The sequence below is a fragment of the Prinia subflava genome, chromosome 11 (genome assembly GCF_021018805.1).
Source record: "Prinia subflava isolate CZ2003 ecotype Zambia chromosome 11, Cam_Psub_1.2, whole genome shotgun sequence".
Classification (NCBI taxonomy): Eukaryota; Metazoa; Chordata; class Aves; order Passeriformes; family Cisticolidae; genus Prinia; species Prinia subflava.
The window spans coordinates 6,126,876-6,150,169 of NC_086257.1; the positions used below are offsets into that span (position 1 = coordinate 6,126,876).

The 23,294-nt window shown below is 47.0% G+C and overlaps 1 protein-coding gene across 4 annotated transcripts in view; it reads left to right on the plus strand.

Moving 5' to 3' along the window:
- The window catches only part of PPP2R3A (protein phosphatase 2 regulatory subunit B''alpha), a 53,970-nt gene extending 32,093 nt beyond the window's left edge, over positions 1 to 21,877 (plus strand). For all 4 annotated transcript variants that reach the window (XM_063408109.1, XM_063408107.1, XM_063408106.1 and 1 more), the window contains 11 exons: positions 534 to 637; positions 3,086 to 3,188; positions 4,935 to 5,009; positions 9,969 to 10,055; positions 12,201 to 12,357; positions 13,834 to 13,882; positions 14,352 to 14,441; positions 15,387 to 15,562; positions 16,052 to 16,170; positions 16,928 to 17,034; positions 21,169 to 21,877. In XM_063408109.1, coding sequence (XP_063264179.1) covers positions 534 to 637; positions 3,086 to 3,188; positions 4,935 to 5,009; positions 9,969 to 10,055; positions 12,201 to 12,357; positions 13,834 to 13,882; positions 14,352 to 14,441; positions 15,387 to 15,562; positions 16,052 to 16,170; positions 16,928 to 17,034; positions 21,169 to 21,259 — 1,158 coding nt within the window. In that variant the 3' untranslated portion in view covers positions 21,260 to 21,877. The remainder of the gene's footprint in view (positions 1 to 533; positions 638 to 3,085; positions 3,189 to 4,934; positions 5,010 to 9,968; positions 10,056 to 12,200; positions 12,358 to 13,833; positions 13,883 to 14,351; positions 14,442 to 15,386; positions 15,563 to 16,051; positions 16,171 to 16,927; positions 17,035 to 21,168) is intronic.
- Positions 21,878 to 23,294: the final 1,417 nt, after the last annotated feature.

Here is a 23,294-nt window from a genome sequence, read left to right on the forward strand (position 1 = left end):
TGTTGGAAATAATGGATTGTGCTGGGTGGAAGACACTGCACTGAAAATTGCAGGGTGGGATTTACTTCACCTTTAGGTGTTTACTCGTTAATTGTCTGTAATTAGACTTGAGGTTCCCTTGCTGTCTGTGAGAGACCATCCCATAGGAGAATGGGCTCTCCCCTATTAGGGTGTGTGGGTGATGTAGCTGATGTGAGTGTCCTTCTGGAAGGAGGTGCCTGTCTCTCCACTCCACTTCCTAGGGAATTCTGCTAAACTGTTCAGACAAAGCTGAAGAGCTTGAGTAGTCCAGATCCTTTTCCTAGCCTGACAGGACATGTTTCTCAGCCACCTGAAAAGGCACATGGCAAAGTAGAAAGTGATGTGTGAATTGTCAACCTTGGCATGCAGTAAATGGCACACAGGTGAGTCGGAAAGCCATTGCCACTTTATTTCCCGTATGTAAAGTCTCAGTGATGAATGTGGTGTGTAAACAAGCAGGTTCCTCTTGGGACTGCTGTTGTATTCCTCCTTGCCCTGGTTTTTCCTTACAGATCTGTGGCTGCCCACTCTACTGGAAAGCGCCTCTGTTCAGTGCGTCAGGGGGAGAGAGGACAGGACGTGTCTCTGTGCACTCCTTTGTGTCCATGTGGAGAAAGTGAGTATAGCAAATGCAAAACTCTTCCTGGAAGAAGAGATCAGCCTGCCATACAAGTATTTTTTTTCCTTCTTTTCCCACCAGACTTTTCAAATAAATTTTCTCTTCTTTAAGTGGCATAAAAATCTCCATCAGCTTAAATTTTTTGCCCCCAAACTCTCTGAACACTTGTTTCCATGTGACATCCACAAACTTGGAAGTAATTGTATAGATAGTAAGGTGTTTTGAGTTAGTTGGTGTATAAAATATGTTTACAAGCTCCCCAGAAATGTCAGCTATTCTGAGATACCTGGTAGTTGTCTGTGATTTTGGGGTACATTTGTGCCCACCCTTATTGCTCTACACTGGTGCACTAAGCAAGTGCCATTTGGGAATTGGGAGAGGAGGTGTGTGATAGTGTTACAGGACAGAAAGAGGAATGTGGAAAAGGCATCATCATACAGCTGGGTTCTCTGGGAGCTTTAATAGTTACTGCCTTCCCCAGGCAAGCTGTGGAATTCACCTGTGGGGTTTGACAGTCCACACTCTGGAAATGGAGAGCTCTGGATGGATGCATTTTGCTTGCAGACAAAGCTCTGACATGGAGCACACTTGTTCCCTCACCTAATCTTTTTCCCTCCAGGGCAATTCAGGCTTTAGTCTACTTTGTGAAACACCTGAACAGCATCTCCATCTCCTCTCCAGAGAGAGTTCTAATTTTTTACTTAATGGTTGCTCTTCAGATTCTTGACATAGCCTTTAACCCTGAATTCCCAAAGTATTTCCTGGGATGATGTTGTCAAAACAGCTTCTAGTTACCCTGGCAAAATAACAAAAATGTTAGGGGTGACTGTGATCTCTAAGTTTGTCTTGACATAGACAATGTATTTTCCTTCCTTAGGTTCCTCCAATTACTTCAGATTAATCCCTAATGTATGATACCACATTTTCACTTTTGTAATTTTCATATCCTTCAGATATTTGTAGACTGTGGTCATGTCCCTCTTCTGTATCCTTTTAACCACCCCATTTCCACAACAAGCTTTGTATGCTTTTCTCACTTAATTGCTCTTTTAGAAGGATATTATTTTTTATCCCTTCCTCTTCCCCTCTGACAGTTAGAAAATCTTTGCTGGAAAGCTGAAAAACAGGAGAAATATAGTATTTCTGGTAAAGTTCAACTGCAGATATGTGAACCTAGCTGTAACAAACCAGGTATCTTTAGTTGCTGAAGCCTATTTTCAATTTTCTTAGTAGGTGACTGACTTCTCGAAATGCCACATGTTCACTTCCTGTCAAGTCTATAGGAATTGCTCAATATAAAACCCTTCTGAATGTAAGATCTTTTTATTTGTAGCTAAAACAGGGCTTTGGGATTCATCTTTATGTACCTATTCTTCTTAAGCTAAAACATTAGCACCTCTTTCTGCAGCTGATTTAGAATATATTTGTTAGTTGACAGTTACCATGATAGAAATGTGCAGCCAACAGGATTGCTGAATCTTTTTTTGCTTATTTGAAAGAACTCTTTTTTTTGTAAAGTCTGCCTTTCCCAGAGTAACGAGGCCAGAATTAGCAGGAAACAAGTCAGTGTGATTTCTGCTGGAGAACTACAGCCAGTTCAGTGCTATGTGTCAGGAGAGGAAAGTGGTGAATAATCACTCACAGTAAATAATTACAGTGCATTTGTATTTTCACAGCTAATAAAGAAAACAGTGTCGTTTTCTGAGTTTCCCTAATACCATGTGAACAGCATAGTGTTTGATATATCCAAATGCTGTATTCTGTTACCAGTGGTTGGTAAATGGCGTGGAGTTCCTTTCTTCATGAGTTTCTCTGGAGTAAATCACACAACTGTGATACCTTTGGCCAGTGCAGTATTGTGTGAGAAGAAGACAGAGACAAGACCTGGTGTGTCGGATGCACACTCAGCCAAAGGGGGCTGAGCTCACACACCTCTCCAAACACTCAGTCCTACCAATGCCTTCATTAGGCTGTTTTCTGTGGCTTTGGTGCACAGCTCCAGATGGGCTGTAATTAACAGGGGATGCCCTTTTTCTTTCTGAGAAGTGATTTTTCGGGGTGAATGTTCAGTCCCTGTGGTTTGGCAGTCTCCCCAAATATTGCAGTATAGTGAAGGGTTACATTGGAGAGCACATCCTGTGGCATCCCATTGGGCTGGTGCTCTGCACTTGGAGTGAGCCTGCAGCATTGGCAAGAGTCAGGTTGCTTCCTCTGATTCCACAGGTGCTTAGTAATAAACCTGCTTTACCACAGCAGTGTTAACCTTGAAACAATCGCTGCTGGGTGCCCTGGTGCAGCAGCTGAAAGACCTTGAAGGAGGTGCTGGTAGTGTGGGGTCAGCATTTGCGTGATTCCCAGCACGGGTATTGTGCTGTGCCGCCTTTGACCCTCCCGGGGCAGCAGGGAGGTGCAAAGGGCTGCGGGTAACTCCTCCCCTCTCCGCAGGATCCTGAGGAACTGCCACGACGATGCCTCCAGGTTCACTTCCCTCCTGGCAAAGCCTGGCTGTGATTGCCTGCAACAGGAGGACTTCATCCCTCTGCTCCAGGTACTGCCACAGCTCCGCAGGGACAGAGGGCACACAGCTACCTTCACTTGCCACCTTCTTGATTTCCATGGCATTAAACATTTACCAAGCATGAGCAGACCTTTGGTTTCAACAGCACCTGGGTGGGGTTCATTTTGGAGTGAAATAGAAATAAGCCTTAAGTGCCAAACCAACTGCAACTGCTGCTAAAGGCACTGAGGACTGGTCTCTTGTCAGGATTCATATTTATCAGTGCCTGGTAACCAGGCTGGAATTTGCCCCATTTCTCTATGTGGATATTGGGAGAAATGCTTGTTGCTGTTGATAGTCAAGCACAACATAAAAGCTTATTGGAAAAGTTGTAAAAGTTGTTTGGCAAGATAGTTATAATTGAATTTGACTAGCCAGAGTACCAGATACATTATCACATAAAAATATTGGCAAAATTTCTGCAGTTCCAAGTGTTCTGTATATGCCTCTAAACCTGCTAATGCACAAGTCTCATTGCCTTTTTTTTTTTTTCCTAATATTCAGGCTAAATCTGCACATCCTCATTTCATGTCTTTCCTTCCTTTTCATTAATTTTTAACAAAGTATAGTTGTTTTAATTACTTGTGGCCATTTAGGCAGGCTCTGGATAGCTTTAGGGCTTCTCCATAGTGTCTATAAATCACATCCATCTGCTCCTCTGATCAGCTGTTGTACTTTTTCTGATCTTTGCCACACATCCCTAGATTTCTCACACTGTGTTACCCTCTGGGTAAAACCTCTGTGGAGATGCTGCTTTGGGGAAAGATTTTGTGTCTGCACTGGCTGTATCTGTCTCTCAAACAGAACTGGGTCTGTGATGGGTGCATTTTCTCTTGTTGCCCTTTATCTCTTCCCCACTGGGCACGCTGCCTTTCCTGGTGGATTGCAGCTCTGCTCTTTAGCTCCTGGGGCAACCCAAGGCGTGCACAGTCCTGTCTGTCAGTCAGCCAAAGATCAGCAAAATTACCCTGGTTTACGCCACCATCTGAGACATCCTGTTATACTGCCCAAAATTTGGGCATATCACACCCCTGAGGGCAGCATAGCATGGAACAGGCACTGCAGAACCTGGAACACCTTTAAAGGGTAGAGGAGTCAGACATGGAGAAATATTACACAGGCCTTGATTCATACAGGAGCCGACCTGATTCATTCAGGATCTGAGCAGTTTCTCCATGGATTTGATCATGCAGATTTGGCATTGCGAGCCAGTGTCTGACTTACAAAAAGCTGGTCTTGAGAAAGAGCCATCTGCACAGGTAGTCCAAGTGAATTTTGGATACTAATCGTATCTGTAAGCATTCTGAGGCTCACAGAGTTTTCATTGGACAGAAGAGTCTTTCTAAAGGAATGTTTATTTCTGACACCTAGTTCTAACAAATGTTAATACCTTCAATGAGTGGAGGAAAACAAAAATCTTGGAGGGGAGATAGTTGCATGGTCAACTAACGAATTTTTGTCTCGTTCAATGAAAATGAGTTTTCATCTACTCACTAACTCTCTTCCTTTGTTTTTCTGTCCTTAAGTAAATCAAACTGGCCCACCAGGTGCGTATTGCCCAGCAAATGCATTGTATTACTATAACAGAAGGTTCACTTGATAGATTAAAAGATTTCAGTTTTATTGTTAATGCTCAAATAGTTTCAAGAGTAAGCAAAGTATTGGTTTGTAAACCCAGTAACTTCTAAGCATTGAAAGAAGAAAAGCTACTTCATTGCATTTCCTCTTCCCTTGCAGGACGTGGTGGAAACGCATCCTGGCCTCACGTTCCTGAAGGACGCTCCGGAGTTCCACTCCCGCTATATCACAACGGTAGGCTGCCCCTTGGATCCCCTCTGGTGCCACTGCCTCCCTTGGGGATCTGCCACTGTTCCTACCAGCAAATCCTTCAGTTATTTAAAAATATAGGTGTTTTTGATATTGCTGATCGTGAGGTATTCTAACAACTGCTTCCAAAAGAAAAATAATCCACTTGTGTGTGCAAGAGGTTATTACAAAGGTTAATAATGGTTGTTTCTGGTCTTAAGCAAATATATAAAAACATCTTTTTCGGCCTGATGAATGGAAAATAAATTCTTTGGTCTTTGGGAGCTGCTAGGTCACCCTGAATTGTGCTGGGCTGCTGAGACATGGAAGGCTGCCTGTTTGAAGGTTTCTCTTACTTGAGGCTTGGAGAATCCATACCTGTTCCTCAGTACAAAGCACCCTTTGCCACCAGGGATCTGCTGTCCAAGCTTCCTTTTGCCAGGATGCCTGTCCAGGCTCTCTGTCCCCAGGCTCTTGTGACTGGGTTTGTGGCTGGGGTTTGTTCAGTAGCTTTGTTCCAGCTTGCAGTCAGCACTTAGGCTGGCACTTTACCTAAGTGTGCTTGTACTTTTTTTGAGCCTTGAGCTTGACTCATGTTGGGTGTGAATCTGGATAAAAGGTATAAACGTTGGAAAGTTTTATCTCTGTAACAAATTCAAATAATGACAGACCTGGTGGGAGCTGTATCCCAGCAGGGCCCTGGGCTTAAAGTTTCTCCTGTTTGCTTGCCAGGGCCTGCCTAGGGCTGCACACACATGGCAGCTGGGAGGCTCCTGGCACACACATGCTTGTTCCTTTCTGTAAGGAGCAGATGGCACCAAGACACTTCTTCAGGGCAAATCCTGAACTGTTACACTAATGAAAATGTATCATGAGAATCCATTCGAAATGTTTTAGATGCACTTGAACGTGACAGTGAACAGCAGTGTATAATCAATGTGTTTAATCCCTGTGGAGTAAGACAACATAAATGTTAGGCCAGAACAGGCATAGGAATGGCCAGGGAGTTATGGAGGCGTGTGAATGGGTGAGTGTGGAAAGTGCCCGTGGCACATGCACCCTGGTATTTGGCGTTTCAAGTGCATGGAAGGGTGAGACTGAAAGGTTCAAGGTCACACTAGGGTCAGTTTCTGACTGCAATATCCATAGGTCAATGCCATGTGTGCTTGTCCTGGCTGCTGACAAAGGCAATTCTCTCCATCTGCCTTTATGGGCTCCTCTTAAGTGACACACTGTTCCTGTATTTTTCAGGCAAAAACCAAATGTCTTTGTAGAGTAATCCCTCACATGATCACCCTTGCTGCCCTTTCTGGACTCACCAGGGCACTGCATGGGGTGGCTGAGACCAACTGAGTGAAGCTGAGCTTCCACTTCCACATAACTGAAGCGCAGGCTGCTACTAAAGGGCAGCACCTTTTCCTTCCGTTCTCCCTTTGCACCACTTCCCTGGTGCCTGGGCTTGGTGCTGTGTCACTAAAGCAGTCACAGAACCAGTCTTTCATAAGTACACAAAGCTCCTCAGAGCTTCTTGATCCTGCTTGATGTCTGCTGTGCTTTCCTGCTGCAGTCACAGCCTCTGGGCCCCTTACTGGCAGTGCTGGGGCAGAGGGGGATTCCAAGGCTTGCTCCAAAGGCAGCAGGGAGTGGAGGTGCCTGTAGCTGAGCAGAGAGGAGCAGCACACCTGACAAAGGTGAGCTGTCCTTCAGCTGCCAGCAGAGCTCTGCTCTGGGGGTCTGTGCCAGCAGAATCCCCCCGGGGGGAGCAGGCCCAGCACGTGAGGAGGCAGGAGGCTGCTGGGCAGGCTGTGCCCGTCTGGAGGGGCAGCATCAGTCCTCTGCAGCAGTGGCTCTGCTCTCTGACAGCAGCAGTTCCTATTGCTCACCTCTCCTTTCACAGACAGTTTGGCACATCCCTCTTTAATGTTACAAAATCCAGTATTTCCACCAGGAGGCAATGAAGGAAACAGCTTTGTCCTTGAATTTTGAGACCACTTGGATCATTTTCATTGCTTCAAGGTAGGGTGCCTTATACCTCCTTACAGAGACAGAATGCTGCATTTGCTGCCACACAAGAATTACAGTTCATGTTTGTGTTACAGACAAGGGCTGTAAGGACACGTGGCTTTGTGTTCATTGCTGGGTACAGCATCACTTGGCTGGAATCTCCTGGAGAGTGACCTCACAGTCTAGGATGGGTAAGATGTGAATGCACATTTCAGTTTTTATTGCCACCTCAGAACCTTTTAAAGGGGCCTTTTGGACGTGGCAGGCTGTAATTTTATCTGTATTATATCTGTTTTATTTGCCACTGTCTTACTAAACCAGTTGTGTTTGTTTCAACAGAGACAACTCCTGAAGCTGGTGAAGATGATGCAGAACATGACAGAATATCCTGTGGCATTTGTTGTAAAGCTTTAGTGTGATTTCTACCTGAATGTTCAAACCAGGCTCAGAGCTAGCAGTGCATGCAGCTCTTGGAAAGCTGTGAGCTAAAAACAATTTAAAGATTAAAGCTTGTGGAAAAGTACTTCAGCTTGTACAGTAGCACCAATGCAAATGTGTAAGGGGACAATGGCCACAGGGATTAATAAAGGTTCCTGTTTTGTCCAGAAATGCTGTTGCTTTTGTTCTTCTGTGGGAAGATCAGGGAAAGGTCTGGAACTCATCCATGAATGCTTTGGGCCTGGAGGTCAATTACATGAGAATAATGGGCAAGTAGAAAGGCTCCTCTTTCCAAAGGCTAATTAAGAATTTGACTCCATGATCTTTGTGCCCTCTTCCAACTCAAGGTGTTCTGTGGGTCTGTGGTTGTGTATTGAACTCAGAAACATGAAGCCAGTTATGGCCTGAGTGACAAGTGTGGCTTGCATGCTGCACATCATCTCAGGCTGGGTAATGATGTTCTGGGACATTTCCCAAATGCTTTTTTTGACAGCTTGGTGTTTACAACCTGAAAAAGAAAAAGAGAAGTACTGAGATTTTATAGTGAGATATATACTATGTACTGCCCATGGAAACTGGGCCATTATTTGAATAATAAAGCCCTCACTGAGTGACTGGACATGGTAAGGGACATGAAAAGAGATCCCATTTTACCTCTGAATGGCTTTTTTATACAGATAGGTGAGGAGAAAGCAGATGGAACATCTTTATCAATGTGGTCTGTGTCAATGTGTCACAAATGGGAACAGTTTGTTGTCTTTTATTACCCTGTATGCAGAGGAAAAGAAGATTTACTGGTATGGGGTCCCATTTCTGATCCTTGGGATTGCTATTTGTGAGTCCTTGGAATGGTGTGAATGCCCTGTGTTTTTAAGAGTTGCTACAAAGTTGTCAGGTGTGATAATGGGTGATGTGTGAGGTGAGACCACTCCAGCCTCTGAGCTCTTGTGCAAGCTGGAAGCAAAAGCCAAACAAAGTCCAGAAACAGAGAGCAGAATGGCAGTGGCTGCCAGAGGCATGAAAGAAGAAACAAACATTGTGCTTAAGACCAGAAAGGATCATTGTGATTACCTAGTCTGACCTCTTGTGCTACACAGGCCACAGAACATTGCTCAGTGATTGCTACATTATGATAGATCTGGGTTTTGGTCTGTTTGTAATTAAAATGACACCCAACTTTAAAAGGATATCCACCTTTTAGACCTGGGGTCGTGAAGGGCCTGCAGTGTTACCAAAAGGTGTCATGTTCAGCTAAGTTGGATCTATAAATTCTCTCTCTTCAGGGTACATTTGAACCCATTTGAGTTCTTGTTGCTCTCAGAGTTGTGTGTGCCATTATCAATTACTGTCTCACTGTGTATCCCAAAGCAGGCTGTTGGGAGCAATCTCAGACTTAGTTCTGGATCTCTTCTGGGACTAAGAACCAGCACTTGTCTGACTGAGTCCAAAGAAGGCCCCTTAGTAGTGGTTGCCCACTAGAAACTAGTTCTGGCTAAAAGAGAAATCCATCCCATTTAATCTGCTAGCTGGATTAATCCCTGCAATGTCCACATTGTTGTGTAAAGTTAATTTTTGTGTTGGAATAATGTGCACTAAAGGTTACCAAAATTTTGGGAGAATGTGCCAACATGTCAGACACATCAAAGGTGTGTTGTAGGTTTGATCAACAAGATTCTGGTGCTGACAGTCAAATTAATTCTGTTCTTCCTTTCTCATGCTGGTGATATTTACTTGTTGTTTGCCCTGCTAGGTTTATTCTTGCATGTGCTTGGTCACACGTGTGTTTTCCCCCCTCTGTGATGACACTTGACAGCTGACAAGGAGCAGATTGGGAGGGGCTGTTTGCTTTTTGAGGGGCTTGGCAGTGAGCTCAGTCTCACACTTGGAGCTGTTTGCTTTTGGCATCTGAGGGTTCTGGGCCTCTCCCCCGTGATTTTTGCTCACTTTCATCAGAGGCAGATCTGGAAAGGAGGCAAATGAGGTTAACACCTGCCCAAAATAATTACAAACAGAACCCTCCTTACTTTCAGCAGAGGCCCTGGGAACATGAGGCATTGTTATAGTTACAATGGGTCAGACAGTAACTGTGCCTTTCATTTACATGTCTTGTTTCCTCTGCAGGAATCAGAAGAGTCAGAAGTCATTTTTTCTTTTTTCCTAGAACCCTTTTTCATTGGGGATTCATGCAAACTACATCCCCTTAAATGTGAAAAACTCAAAGTGATTCATCAGCACTTTGAATGTGTTCCCTGACGTAAACAATACATCTGCATGCCCAAAGAGCTGAATTCACAGCAGTGAAAATGCTTTCAGACTGGAAAGGGATAATACTGTTTAAGAATCAAATGTTGCTTTCAGATTGTGTAGTCAATTAAGGACAGTAATATCTACAGAAAAGATCACAAAACAGTTTCCAAAAAGAGGTCTCCTTAGGATGAGTTAATAAACCAAGGTACTGCATTTAAATTCTCGAGCTGCTGTGTTTCAGGAGTCGATTTCAAGAGCACTGTTCATATGTTGCAGGTTATACAGAGGATATTCTACACAGTCAATCGATCCTGGTCGGGGAAGATCACTCTAACAGAGCTGAGGAAAAGCAACTTCCTGCAGGTACTTGTGTTTCTGTGGGGACAGGAGCCAGAGTGCAGCGTTCCCTGTTCTGTGGCTGGATGTGAGGGAGCTGCACTGGGCTGCACTGGGATGAGCCAGATGCTCAGTGCAGGAGCACTGGGGCTACTGGAGGAGCTGTGTCTGAGCTGAGGTGAGAAGAGCAGGGACAGGAGGGGCCCAGGGCACTGAGGGAAGGTCAGGGTGTGACCCTGCTCCAGCCCTGAGGCCACACAGAGCAGCAGCCTGGCTCTTGGTCCAGACAGCAGGAAGGGAAGCAGGACATGGCCTTGCACTCATGAAGTGGCTCACAAGCAGCCAAGAAGAGCTGCAGGAGTGCCAGGGGCAGGAGAGCCAATTTCCTGCCTCCTGGGCAGCCCTCAGCCCACTGACAGCTGGTCAGGAACATCTCTGCCATTGCAGGATGAGGCACCTCGGGAGCTGATCTCCACAGGATAATGAATGGAGCTCAGTTCTTGTTCCAGTGCCTGCCGTGTGTCCTTATGTCAGGATTTGGATCTCTCTTCTCTGTGTATTTTGCTCAAAAGAGCACCAGGCTAAAACTGTCTCAGGCTGCTCATGTCCAGCCCAGCCTCAAGAGCCAGAAAGTCTTGAGGCTGAAAGGTGAAGCACTGGCTAAAACAGTGAGATTTTCCTCCTGTGTCCTGTTTGCCCTTCCAGGTGTAGTGTGCTGTCTTCCTCAAACCCCTCCAGTATGAATTCACATTCTTTTTTCAGACATCATCTCCCTTACTTGACCTCTTACTTGATCAGCTAATGGAAAAATGAATGCTCTTTTGAATTGGCTCATGCCACTCCAAGGCCTGGGATCCCTGTTCCTTCCCAAACTGTTACAAATGAATCTTCCCAGATTATCCTGCATCTTTAGCCACTCATTTTCTCCCTCTCAACATTCTCTCAATTTTTCTCCTTCCATATCTACCCTGCCTTTTTTCTCCTGCAGCAGGGAAATTCAGGTTCTTGCTGCATGTGTAAATGGCATCTTTGGGTGTGAGCTACAAAAGAAAAAAATAGTTAAGGCAAAAGGTCCTCAAGTGATTGTCATCTGTAAAGAGAGAGAGACAGACACAGTCTGGAGAGGCCAGTGAGTGATGGATCAAAGGTGTTGAGGCTGGGGTGTCAGCAAGTCAGAATACAGTACCATCCTGTTATCCCTGCCAGAAACTTCACTGAACCTGGATAGGATGTGAGAGTTTTGTTTGGACTCCTTGGATGTGGAGGTGGCTGGAAGTTGATATTGAAATACCAGTGCCAACACATAGCACAGCATCTGTTTTTATGGATATGGATAGCAGGGCCAGTGAGCCTGCCATTCCCTGGGGTAGCTCAGGCTGTGTTTTGTCTGCTCCCTTGGGAGAGGCTGTGAGGGCAGGGGAGGCCAGGCCTGCAGCTCACATGATTCATCTGACAAATCGGGTGTCCCACGGCCTCAGTACCAAGAGGAAGAGTAGAGAGGTGGCACTGGGAAACATGCAGTGCCCTCTTGTTGCTAGGAAGGACAGGGAGGTGTAAAGTGGGAATGAAACATGGATATTAGCACTAAATGTTTCCTAGTAAGATGTGTCAACAGATGTTAGGTTTGGAAATCTGTCTGAGCCTCCCAGTTTAACCAGAATGATTCCTGCAACAGCACAGGGAAGTGTGATTAGTTTGGGGTCCATCCCTCCTGTCCCAGTCCAGGTGTGAGTCTGGAACAAGGCTTGATTTTGCCCTTCAGGAGGCAGACAGGGATGTGAATGTGATATGTAAAGACATATCTCAGTTCCTTTGGAAAGCTGTGGACTTGCTGCTGGAAGTGGCTCTCAGAGTCTCTGGTGCAGGTCAGGATTGTTTCCCAGACCATGGATCCCAACTGACACAGCAGTTTGTGTTCCTGTTTCTCTGCCTCACTCTTCACTGGAGCTTAAAATGAGCAAAAGTGTTGACAGGAGTGGCAGAGATCTTGTGCTAAGCAGGATGGGCAAGCCAGGTGCTCAGTAAGGAATACAGCAACCCCAGCTATTGGGGAAAGGCTGCACTTTGGGTTAGTTCTGTGTTCACTCAGCTTCCTGAGGAACTGGAGCACTGCAGCTGCTCAGCTGCCTCTTCATCCAGGTCTAACTTCCCACTGTATTTGTGCCCTTTCAGACTCTTGCTCTCTTGGAAGAAGAGGATGACATAAATCAGATCACAGATTACTTCTCCTACGAGCACTTTTATGTTATATACTGCAAATTCTGGGAGCTGGATACTGACCATGACCTTTACATCAGCCAGAAGGACCTGGCTAGGTACAGTGATCAAGGTATGCTGCCTGCAAATGTGGTGGGGTGAGGGCATTGCTGAAAACAGAATATTCCTACTGAAGAATAAAGTCTGCCTTTAATTTGGTTAATTTGAGGCCTCAGAAAAAGTTTTAATGTAACCACCCATCTCTTAAATAAATGTTGATTTAGAGAAGGAGTTGTACAAGCTTAGACACAGAGAACTGCAGGACACACTATTTTCTGCATGAGTAGCTACAGATGGAGCTTCTGTTCATGTGGGTCATTGCCAGGAGGACAGGCTAAAATAGTGTCCTGAAACTTGTTTATTATTTACTGAGGGCTTTGCAGGAACTTGGAAGTAGGGACAAGAAGGATGAGCCCATGTGAACTTCAGAAATTGTGGAAGTGCAGTCTAATTATGCATGAGAGGAATCCAGAGTCCAGTGAAGCTTGAGGGATTTCAGCTTGCAGATGGACTCTGGAGAGTATCTCTTCAGTTCAGCATGTAATTACCTTTCCAGAAGTTGCGCAGATGCTGTGAGTTTTTGAAGGGCCAAGGGCCATAGATAAATAAATGGAATTCAAATCCACAAAGGGCTAAAGCGCCCATGTGTTCCAAGTGCAGGTGTTTATGGGGAGGCCATGGGGGCTCTGGGTGAGTGTGGCAGTCACAGCACTCAGGAGTGTTGCTCATAGGGCTGGGTGGGGTGGGTGATGTGAGAGACTGGTCCCTGCTGAGAAACTGCAGTGTGGAATGCAGTGTTTGCTGCACAGCAGGCTTAAGAGCCCTGAGGTGCTGGGGAGCCAAGGGTTAAGGGGAGAAGCCATGGGTGCAGTGCCCAGCAGCCTGTCAGCTGTGCCAGGGCACTCGAGGGTGGGGCAGGCTGGGTGTGCCTGTGCCAGGACCACAGCAGTGATGGAGAACGTGTAGAAGGAGTCAAGGTGGGGCTGCCCTGCCTGGGGTGGGGAGCTCACTGTGCAAATCCTGCCCAGAACTGGTGCCTGCTGCTTGGCTTGTGCTCTGCCATAGCAATCTATGCCACATCTCTCCTGGCTGGCAGAGCCTCACCTTTATGCTGGTGTTTCCTTGTCGTCCCTGCAGCATGGTTGCCACAGCCTGTCCTTTCCTCAGAAGTGCTCTATAGGGATTTGATGTGCCATTTTTGCTTGATAACTGAACTTCTTTTGCAGTACACACTGGGACAGTCTCCTCCTTCCATGTAACAAATCCTACTGCAGCAAAGTAGGAGTAACATGCTGCCCATTTCCAAGGATCCATGTAACACTTTGTGGGACAGCGTGGTGTTTGGAAGGATACAAAGACAGACACACTGCGAGAATCATCTTGGGGTTTTAGAAAATGCTGCTAAACAGAGGGTGGTTAGACAAGCAGTGTAGTTAGAGCCTTCTTTTAACAGTGGGAAAGTGCTTTGAGTGGATTCAGCATGAACAACTGATTGTAGTTCTTCCTGTGAGCTGTAGCTTCATTTTCTCCGTGTTTTCCTTGTTTCCAGCTTTGTCAAACAGGATCATTGAGCGGATATTCAGCGGTGCTGTGGTGAGGTGAGGAACAGCACACTTCTTGGGGGAAGAAGGGAAGGGAATTTCTGTCAGGCTGAGAAATACAAGTTATTCTCAGAAATGCCCCTGATCAGAATGGTTTCCAACAGGGTGCTCCAGCTGGAGCTGCCTCAACATGGAGTGAGACTTCTGGGTATCTTAAGAAAACAAAATAAAACTCCCATAGGATGGGCTAACTGGGCATAGCTGGAAGACATGGCACAGGGATAGCTGGAGAGCACTGCTTTGAAGTCTCTGAAAAAGGACGTGCTGTGGGAGGGGATGTGGCAGATGAGCTTCAGTGATAAAAGGCAGCAAATGCTGTGCCTGGTGCTGCAGGGTGCAGGGAGTACAGGCTGAATAGGTGACAGTGCCCCATTTTGTCTCACTAATGATTTAAAAAACATCTTTGATGTCCTGAGTATTTAGAGGCCTGGTGATTTCTAATTTTTTTTTCTGCTCTGTCTTCTAGAGGCACTGAAGTTCAAAAGGAAGGGCGTATGAGTTACGCAGATTTTGTGTGGCTCCTGATCTCGGAGGAAGACAAAAGGAGTGCTACAAGGTGAGAGTGATTTCTGTGTCTTAGTAAAATCATTGAGATGAGCAAATAAGATATGGAAACTTCTGTGACCTGCCACTTTCTACAAGAGAACGCAGCTTGGGGTCTGGAGGTTCTTAGGAAAAACATCTTACTGATCATGGTTGGTCAAATCATTTGCCTTTCTTGAGGAAAAATAGTGTAGAAGCTGAGTTTTCTTGTAATTTTTTATGTCTTGGTAGTCACCAGTGCCTTTGATCACCTCATGCATGAGGCACTGGCTCTGAGCACACACTCCTGAGGCAGTTGGGCACATCCCTTCACAGGAGGATTGGGTGTGTAAGCAGGGTTTGTGGGGAAACTTCTCTGTGGCACTTTGTAAAACCTGCCTGTAGCTTGGTTTGTACAGCCAGGGGGAGACTGCTGTGCAGGGGTGATCCAGATGTGCACGTGAGTGTTAGCACAAGGAATCTTACCCATAGCAAGAGAAGACCAGAACTGCAGGCCTCCAGAGGGGAGGAGGATGCAGAGTGCAGCTGCCTGAGACCTCTGCCTTGTGTATCCTTGTGCCTCAAAGGAGCAAATGAGTGCATGACAGCTGCCTTGTCCCTCAGCAGGGTCCCTGCAGGGTCCTGGGCTCAGAGCTGGCTCTGTTTGGCCATCTCTTGCTGCTGGGTCAGTCAGGGACTCCCTGCCCTACCTGAGCCCCCTGTGGGCTGCAGCACAGGGAACAGAGGTACAGGTGAGACAGGCCATGGGTGTGGCTGTGCTGCTCACAGCCACCTGAGACACCAAGAGGAGGTGCTGGGAGTGTTGGCCTGTGCCCTGACCCTTCCCCACGGGTCTTGGCATCCCTGGGTTCATGCCAGGCTGTGGCAGAACAGGGTGGGCAGGGGGAGCGTGCAGTGCTGCAGGCTCTGCAGTGTGGATGTCCCAGTGCAGTGCTGCAGTGTCCCTGCTCTGTTCCAGCATCGAGTACTGGTTCCGCTGCATGGACCTGGATGGGGACGGGGTGCTGTCCATGTACGAGCTGGAATTCTTCTACGAGGAGCAGTGTGAGCGCATGGAGGTGATGGGCATAGAGCCTCTGCCCTTCCAGGACCTGCTGTGCCAGATGCTGGACCTCGTTAAGCCAGAGAGGGAAGGTAGGTCCTGTTTAGGCAGAGCTTTCACCCTGTTCATTTGTGGGGGCTTGAGAAGGTCAAACCACTGTGAAACCCATCCACAGGCAGAGCCCTGTGGGAGAGTGCCAGGGTGGAAATTTCTGCACGTGGAGCCATGATGTTGTGCATCAGGAGGTCTGAAATACTGAAACAAGAGAGCTTGTGGATTAACTGCCTGGGGCTGAAGCAAAAATTTGTGTGTGCTCCAGCTGTGGGATGTGCTGACAGTCTACACTGTAAAATTGCACCATCCCCATTCACATGAACGTCATATTTCACATGAACGTCACAGGCCTCCATATGTATGTGAGATTTAAGCTTAATAAATACGCCCATTTATTGAATGATGTTAAAATCCTTGACTGACTTGGGAAGGAATTGTGTTTTATTGAAGGAATTTTGTGCTATTAGTGTTACAATAAAAACTTTTGTAAGAAGTCAGTAACACAACCATGTGGGGTTTTTCTGTAGGAAGAGTAACCTTGAGAGACCTGAAGAGGTGCAGAATGGCTCATGTGTTCTTCAACACCTTCTTCAATTTAGAGAAATATCTGGACAATGAACAGAGGGATCCCTTTGCAGTGCAAAAGGTATCAATCACCTTTATTTCTACATAAGGAAATCTCACACTCATCTTTGGAGTGCTCCTGGATGTAGGGAAAATCCAACTGAAAAAAGAACTTTTTTCACAAGTACACCTTACTGATTGTCTCCCAGAAGCCTCTTATCTGCTCAAAGTACAGAAAAGTGGAGGGGATGCCAAAACCAGCTCTGTTCTCTCACACAATCTCTGCTCCACATAATCTCCAATAAAAACTTTGAGGTTCCGTGATTCAAGGCTTAAATGCATCCTGACAAAAACACCCTGTTTGTTTGGTTGTTTGTTTAAACTGGATCATCATAAAAGCAGTCAAGTGGGACCAGGGGGTAACTTTTTATCCCCATCCTGTAGTAAATGGCAGAGGGCCAGGTATTTATAGAGGTGTTATCCTCTATTTCTCTAACTTAGCAAACTGTAAAGAGTCCCTCAAAAGATCAGTTACAGTCAATCTTTGATGGACAGATTTGAAACCACTGAGCTCTTCCATCGTGTAAGGAGTGCACAGACTGAGCTAGAGCACAGCAAGTGTGTGGCTGTTGCATCTGTGCAGTGGAGCAGATGAAGGTTTTGGCATCTCAGGTCACATGCTGGGCATTACAGACCCTGAGAGGTATTTTTTCATAGCCCTTTATGTGCAGATGTTAAAACACTCTAAGGTGGTTGTGGCTTTCTCAGTTAAGACAATTTTTAAGGCTGTTTCCATCCACTCCTTACTACCCCAGAGGCTGACTGTGTGATCTCCCTAGGACATGGACAGCGACAGCCCCGAGCCCTCGGACTGGGACAGGTACGCGGCTGAGGAGTACGAGATCCTGGTGGCCGAGGAGTCTGGGCACGAGCAGCTGCAGGAGGGGTGAGCACGGGCCTGGCACTGTCCTGGCATTGCCCTGGCACTGCCCTGGGCACACTCAGCACCTCCAGCTGGGCTCTGCTGGGGGCACATGGGATGAATGTTTGGACTGGGCTCTGGAGCACACGAGGCCTGGCACAGCTGCCCCTGCAGCAGGAGTGGTGTTGGGGGGCAGCCCCTTGGGTCACCTCACACATCAGTGAAGGGGGAAAAAGGGAAAGCCTGTTTCTTTTGGTCTCCATACAAAAACAGAGATCACATGACTTTTGCTGGTCTTGGCCCTGTATTGACCATGTCACACTGCCATGGATTAGAAGCTGTAGCTCTGTTACATTTATTATATTTAGCAGAGACTTTCTTTAGTCCAACTTTATGTCTATTTATGTGCTCTTCAGAAGTTATACTTCAATATTTTTCATTAGTTTATTTATTTTGTTGAGACTTTCTTGTAAACATTTGGTTTCTTCAATACCTACACTCAGTTTTCAGCCTTCTGTAAGATTCTGGACAGACACACCAGCTATCTTTAGCCAGTGAATTTAGGCAGAGCAGTTGTTCCAGAACTTCTCTGTGGGCAAGGGTTTCCTGCAGATAAATGGAGACTCAGTCTAATCTTCCTTTAGATTTGTGTCTGTGTTGGCATCTTTGTGAGAACATTTCTTTCCACCACCCAAAGAATGCTTACCCTGTGTTAATCCTGCATGATTCAGGATTGCATCCAGTCTTAAGCAGTATTTATAGAGCCACTATTGAGAAGACTGCATCATTTTCTAAACTTCCCACACTGGAAATTGCTTGGGATAACAGTAGCACCTACTAATTAGGCACAGAGATTTGCAAAGCTATTGAGAGCTGTTCCCTGTCTGCCTGTGCATCCAAACAGCAACAGGCTGTTCCCTCAGCCTCTCTGAGCCCCTCTGAGCCCCTCTGAGCCCCTCTGAGCTGCCTGGCCTTTCTGTGGCCTTCACAATGGCAGATGAGGTAGGGCAGGATGGAAGATGAAATTTCTGCATTCCCTGCAGCTGGTTTGCAACACCTGTGTCTTCAGCACAGAAGAGAAACAGGAGGCTGCCATTAAAGCTCCGTGCAGGACCATGAATTCCCACAGCCACCAAAACCAGAGGAAGAGTGACAGGGGATGTCAGATTTTTGAAGCTGGTCTGAAGCAGCTCTGTGTCTTCCTGCAAAGAGCATGTCAGCAACCTGGCTGCTAGCTTTAAGAGCCCCTGAAAAGCTCCGTAGTCATGGCAGCAGGATTAGATCTCATTTGTGGAGCATAGCAACAGACCACGAAGGAAAAAAGAAAGGAAAAAGAAAAACAAAGAGCTGGATGCCCAGACAAATTTGCCAGAAAGAGCCATTGAGTTTTTGCACATACATTGTTTCTGCTGTGTTTTGAAGATGACAGAAACAGGGAGCAGGAATAGAACCAAGACAATTCCTGGTGAGCTCTGGGAGAGATTGGAAGAATTTTGGCTAAGTTAGCTGGCAGAACATGAAATCTGGTCTTTGTCTTATGAGTACATTTGAAAACAACCATCATTCAGCAATATCAAATACATCAATGTGTTCCACTTCTGTGGTTAGCCCTATCCCTGCTTCTCAGGAAAGAAGGTTTCTACCCCAGGCAGAGTAAAGCTGCTCCCAGAACAGGAATCTCATCAAGGCAGTAAATACTCACAGCATCCACAGATACTTCCAGGATGCTGGACCCCATTGAGAGCTGCAGTCACCAAAAATAAGAGGAAGGTCTTGCCATGCTCGAGACAACAATAAAACCTCACATTTCACTGGAAGCCTCAGCTGATCTGAGCTCTTCTCAGCTCTCTGACCTGTGTGGGGTTCCACGGAGAGAGGCTGTCCCAGGGGAATGGACACTCATACTGCTCTCTGCAGGCAGCACCAGCACAGGCCTTTGATGCAGATACAGGCCTTGGTTTTGCAGCAAGCCAAGCCTTCCCTGCAGGGCAGGGCAGCAATGGGCACTGCTGGGTTCACTGTGCCGGGACCCAGCCTCAGCCAGCTGGACATGGGAACCACCATTGCCTTCAGGAAAGGGATCTTACTACAGGGGAGGGAAAGGAAGGAGGAAGAGGATCTTTTATCAGCTACTGATGGGAAAATGTCCCCTGAGCAACAGGGCACAATGCAGAGCATCCTGCTCAGAGTGGAGAGGGGGACAGAGGCAGAGGATCAGAGGATGCTGGTTTAGGCAGCTTAGACCATTGGCTCAACTGCTCCATTGCCAGAACCCAGCTGTGTAAGGAAGGGAAAGGGGGAACAAGGACATCATTGAACCACACAGAGCCAAAATATGTGTTTGCCAGAGGGAAGGGCAGAAAGAATTCCCTGGAGTAATTCCCTCCTTTGAACAACCTAGAGTTGCCACAGTTGAGTCTTGAGGAATGGGTGTTTAACCCACACAAGCCCATATTTGTTTTTGTGGGCCTGAAGTTCTGAAACTGGCCTGGGAGGAGATTGATTACCTCTAGTGCTGATCTTGTTCAAAAGCATCCCAGAGATGCTCCTTAGCTATAAAGGTGGGAAGCATTTATTCCAAGATGGGAAAGGCAGGAACTGTTGAGCCTTAAGGAACAAACCAGTGCAGTGGAAAAGTAACTCACTGGGAAAGGACAGTGGGAAGTCCCTTTTGAAGCAGACATGAGAGGGTTTAGTGCAGAAGCAAAAGACACTTGAAGAAAAAGATTATAATGGAGCTCCAGCTGCTGGTGACTGTGCAATGGAGGGAAGAGGTCACGTTCCATTTGTAGGAGAGAAAGGGACAAGGCTAACAGAAGGTGGTAGAACTGGAGAAAAAGGAAATACAAAAGGAACATTCTAAGAACAGCATTCAAATGGAAATACAAAGTTTTCCTCTGCTGCATTACTTTAAACCAAGGAGAGATTAGAGAAGCTGAGGCACCTGCAAACATTCCTAATCCATTCCTGGTGGGGAGACAGGGCAACAGCCCCCACAGGCAGCAGTGAGGCAAGAAAGGTGCAAACTGCACATATTTTGGCAGCCTTGCACACGTGGTCAGAGCAGGTTTGGGGCAGGATCCAGACCACACCATTGTTTCCCTTCTCCCACTTATTCATGAATCCAGAAGGTGGCAGAATTACTAAGCAGGTGCTTTCCTTATGAAGAGAGAGGACAGTGTTCTCCAGGGAGCCCTGGGCTGGTCTCCCCTGCACACAGGGAGGTTCCTGCCTGAGCCTCCCAAGAGTTTGCTGAGCCTGCAGCATATGGGTCAGCCAAGGGAAAAACACCACAGGAGGGGGCAGACAATCCTTTCCTGGCACATCCATGCTGGGCAGTCAAAGGAGTTCACCTTTTGCAGCCCAGTTTACCACTGAACACGAGAGCCATTCCTGTGCTGGCCATTGGAGCACCTGCTCCAGCATTTCCTTTGTGAGCAACCTGGCTTTAGAACAAAAGGAAGAACTTTCATTTCTTGGGAGCCCTGCAAAACTAACCCCTAGTATGCTGTGACTGAAGGGAAACATCTTAAAACCATCATTTCTTGGGACTAGGACTGTGCTGAGGGCCCCAGAGCCACATCCTATGCTGCAGGGCATGGAACACAACCAGCCTGGGTAGTGCAGCTGGAGCTGGGAATTCCCACCAAACATCCTCAGACTATAAATGCTCAATCCTGGATGTGAAATTTCAAGCTGAGCAAGAGAGGAGCATGAAAACATGGCCACAATTGTTCTTCTGTGTCTGTCAAAACACACCTCAGCCAGAAGATGCCTTGGACCAGGTGTTTCTGAGGCAAGGCTCCTCTGGGGCCTGAGGCTGTGTTGGATGACTTTATTTCTACACTGAACTGCTGAGGCTCTGGCCTCAGTTGAGTTCCTGACAATTGTTACTGAAGCTGGATTCAGATTTTCTGGTGCTGAACAGCAGTGAGAATTTGTTCCGAAGCCTCAGACGAGGCTGGATGGGAGCACAGATCCATGTCTGCAGTCAGAGTTCTGATTATTCCCACCCTCTTCCCATGCCTCAGGAATCCCCTCCTCGAGGTTCACCTCTCATGTGCTCCTGCATTTTAGCCAGCTGCTTTAGTAGCCACTGAAATAACTGCCCTGAAAACCAAAACACAGCTTTTAAAGACACACCTTTTGTCTTTGCAGATCATGTGAAGAAGACTATGACACAGATGAAGTCTTACCTCCCCCTGAAACTGGAGACAAGTCAGACAAACTAGTTATCTCAGACCTCTGAGCACAGAGGAGTGGAAGACAGCCCATATCTTTCAAATTGGATAGCATTCAGTCCCAAGGCACTTGGGGGTTTTCCTTAAATCCATCATTGGAACAATGTGCTTTATTCTGTACACTGAAACTTGAGACCCCTTTTTGTCTTCCTGTGTAATTGCAATAAGGTAATTTCTATGAAAAGGCTTTTTACAATGTGTTATTGTGCACACTCACTGAAAATGGTGATTGCACCTTGTTTCATTTATATATAAATTCTGTTATGTCCCCAGATGTGCAATAAATGCCAGCATCTAATGATTACCTGTAACAGCTGCATGCAACATCTGTAGTGGTCATTTCTCTGTCCTGTGCCACTCTGTCCCCTTGGCTTTATACCAGGAGTGACAAAAGAGCTGCCAGATTAACTTAAAAGTGTGTCTAGAAATCTTTTAAAACACAAGTGACAGTGACATTCTTTTTTTCCTCCGTGTCCTGGAAACGAAGGGACCGTGCCTGTGCAGGGGGAGTGAAGTCCCTTTGTGCTTTGCTCCAAACTCTTCCCCTGTTCCACTGCTGTGGAGCTGTCAGCAGTGCCAGCACTTTGCCGTGTCCTGTTCTCTAGGAATGTGAGGTAGAGTTACCTGTTCTAGTCCTACGTCCCCTCCTGTGCTGATCTGCCTCTGGCCAGAGCTTTGTCTGTGCAGAATCGTTTTGCAGAGTATCTGCAGCAAATACAGATCTCTGCTGTTCAGCTGCTGTGCAGAGACTGCAGTGCCTGCTGTGCACCAGTTCCGTCCATCCCTGTGTTCTCCTCTCCTGCAGCCAAGAGACTAAGCTGAGATAATGAAGAAGAAAACCAACCCCCTCTTTTAACTAGTAAAGGAATTAGTCTGTATTATTGCCAAAATTAATTTTTCTCCCAGCCGCAGGGAGGAAATGCTGTAACTAATGAATTCCTGGTTTAAGTGCAAAATTAAACCAACTCTCCCTCTAGAATCACAAGTGATACCTCTGCTCTCAGCACACACTGCTGCTGCAGCTGTCCCCCCTGGCCAGCAGGAGCTGTCTGTGGTTCAGCACAGGGGTCATTGGAACAAATTCTTAATTGTAGCCCTCACATATGCACAAGCAGGTCTGGCCCTTCCCTTCTCAGCTGTGCCCAGACTGTAATGCTGGGTTGCTGTGTGTGCCCTGGCTCTCTGTCACCTCCCTGTGCCTCCTGCCAGGGCTGGGAGCTGCCTGTCCCTGTCCCAGCAGGCCCCTGCTGCCCTCGCTGGAGGCAGAGCACGGCGGGCAGGGGAGGACTCGTGTCCCCAAGGACAGGACAGGATCCCCGCGGTGCCTCCAGGGGTCAGTGTCCCAAAGAGGAACGGGCTGCTCACCCCAGCGCACTCCGGGCTTTTCCAGGAGCCTCTGAAGGCCGAGCCGTGCCTGGCCCTGCCCAGGGGGATGTGCTGCTGCCTCCCTGGGGTCAGAACTGTCCCTCGACAAACTCGGGAAGAGAGAAAGGTGTCAGCTGAACTGACTGGATGCATACACAGCCCCCAGGATCCTGGACCTGGCATTTGGGAAGTTTCTGGATGTCCACACCATTAGCAAAGGCCCTGCCAGGTGACCTGCATCCCACAGGAACAGATGAATCAGGGAGCACTGACCAAACCCAGCCAAGCCCCTGGAACGCAGCAAGCACAGAGTGCGTGGATCCCTTCTCCATCACTGCCATAACCTCGAAGGGAAAACCTCCCCTGGGGGGATTCCACAAATGCCCAGATGCAGAACCACCAAGGAACTGAGTGCAGGAATGGACACAGGATAGAAAGCCCAGAGCTGCTCTTGGAACCAGCTCCAGCCACATTTCTCTGAGAAGAACCTGGGCACAGCAGGAGTTCACCCTTCCCTCTCTGCAGTGGTCCAGAGGGGCCTTTCAGTTTTGTGTTCCTTTACATCTCTCCAAAGACTAAGACTCCTCAAAAGGAACAACAACCTGACCCCATTCTAGGCTGAAGTGGAACCCTCATGGTCCTTCCTCCAGCAGCAGCACTACTGCAATGTCTCATTCT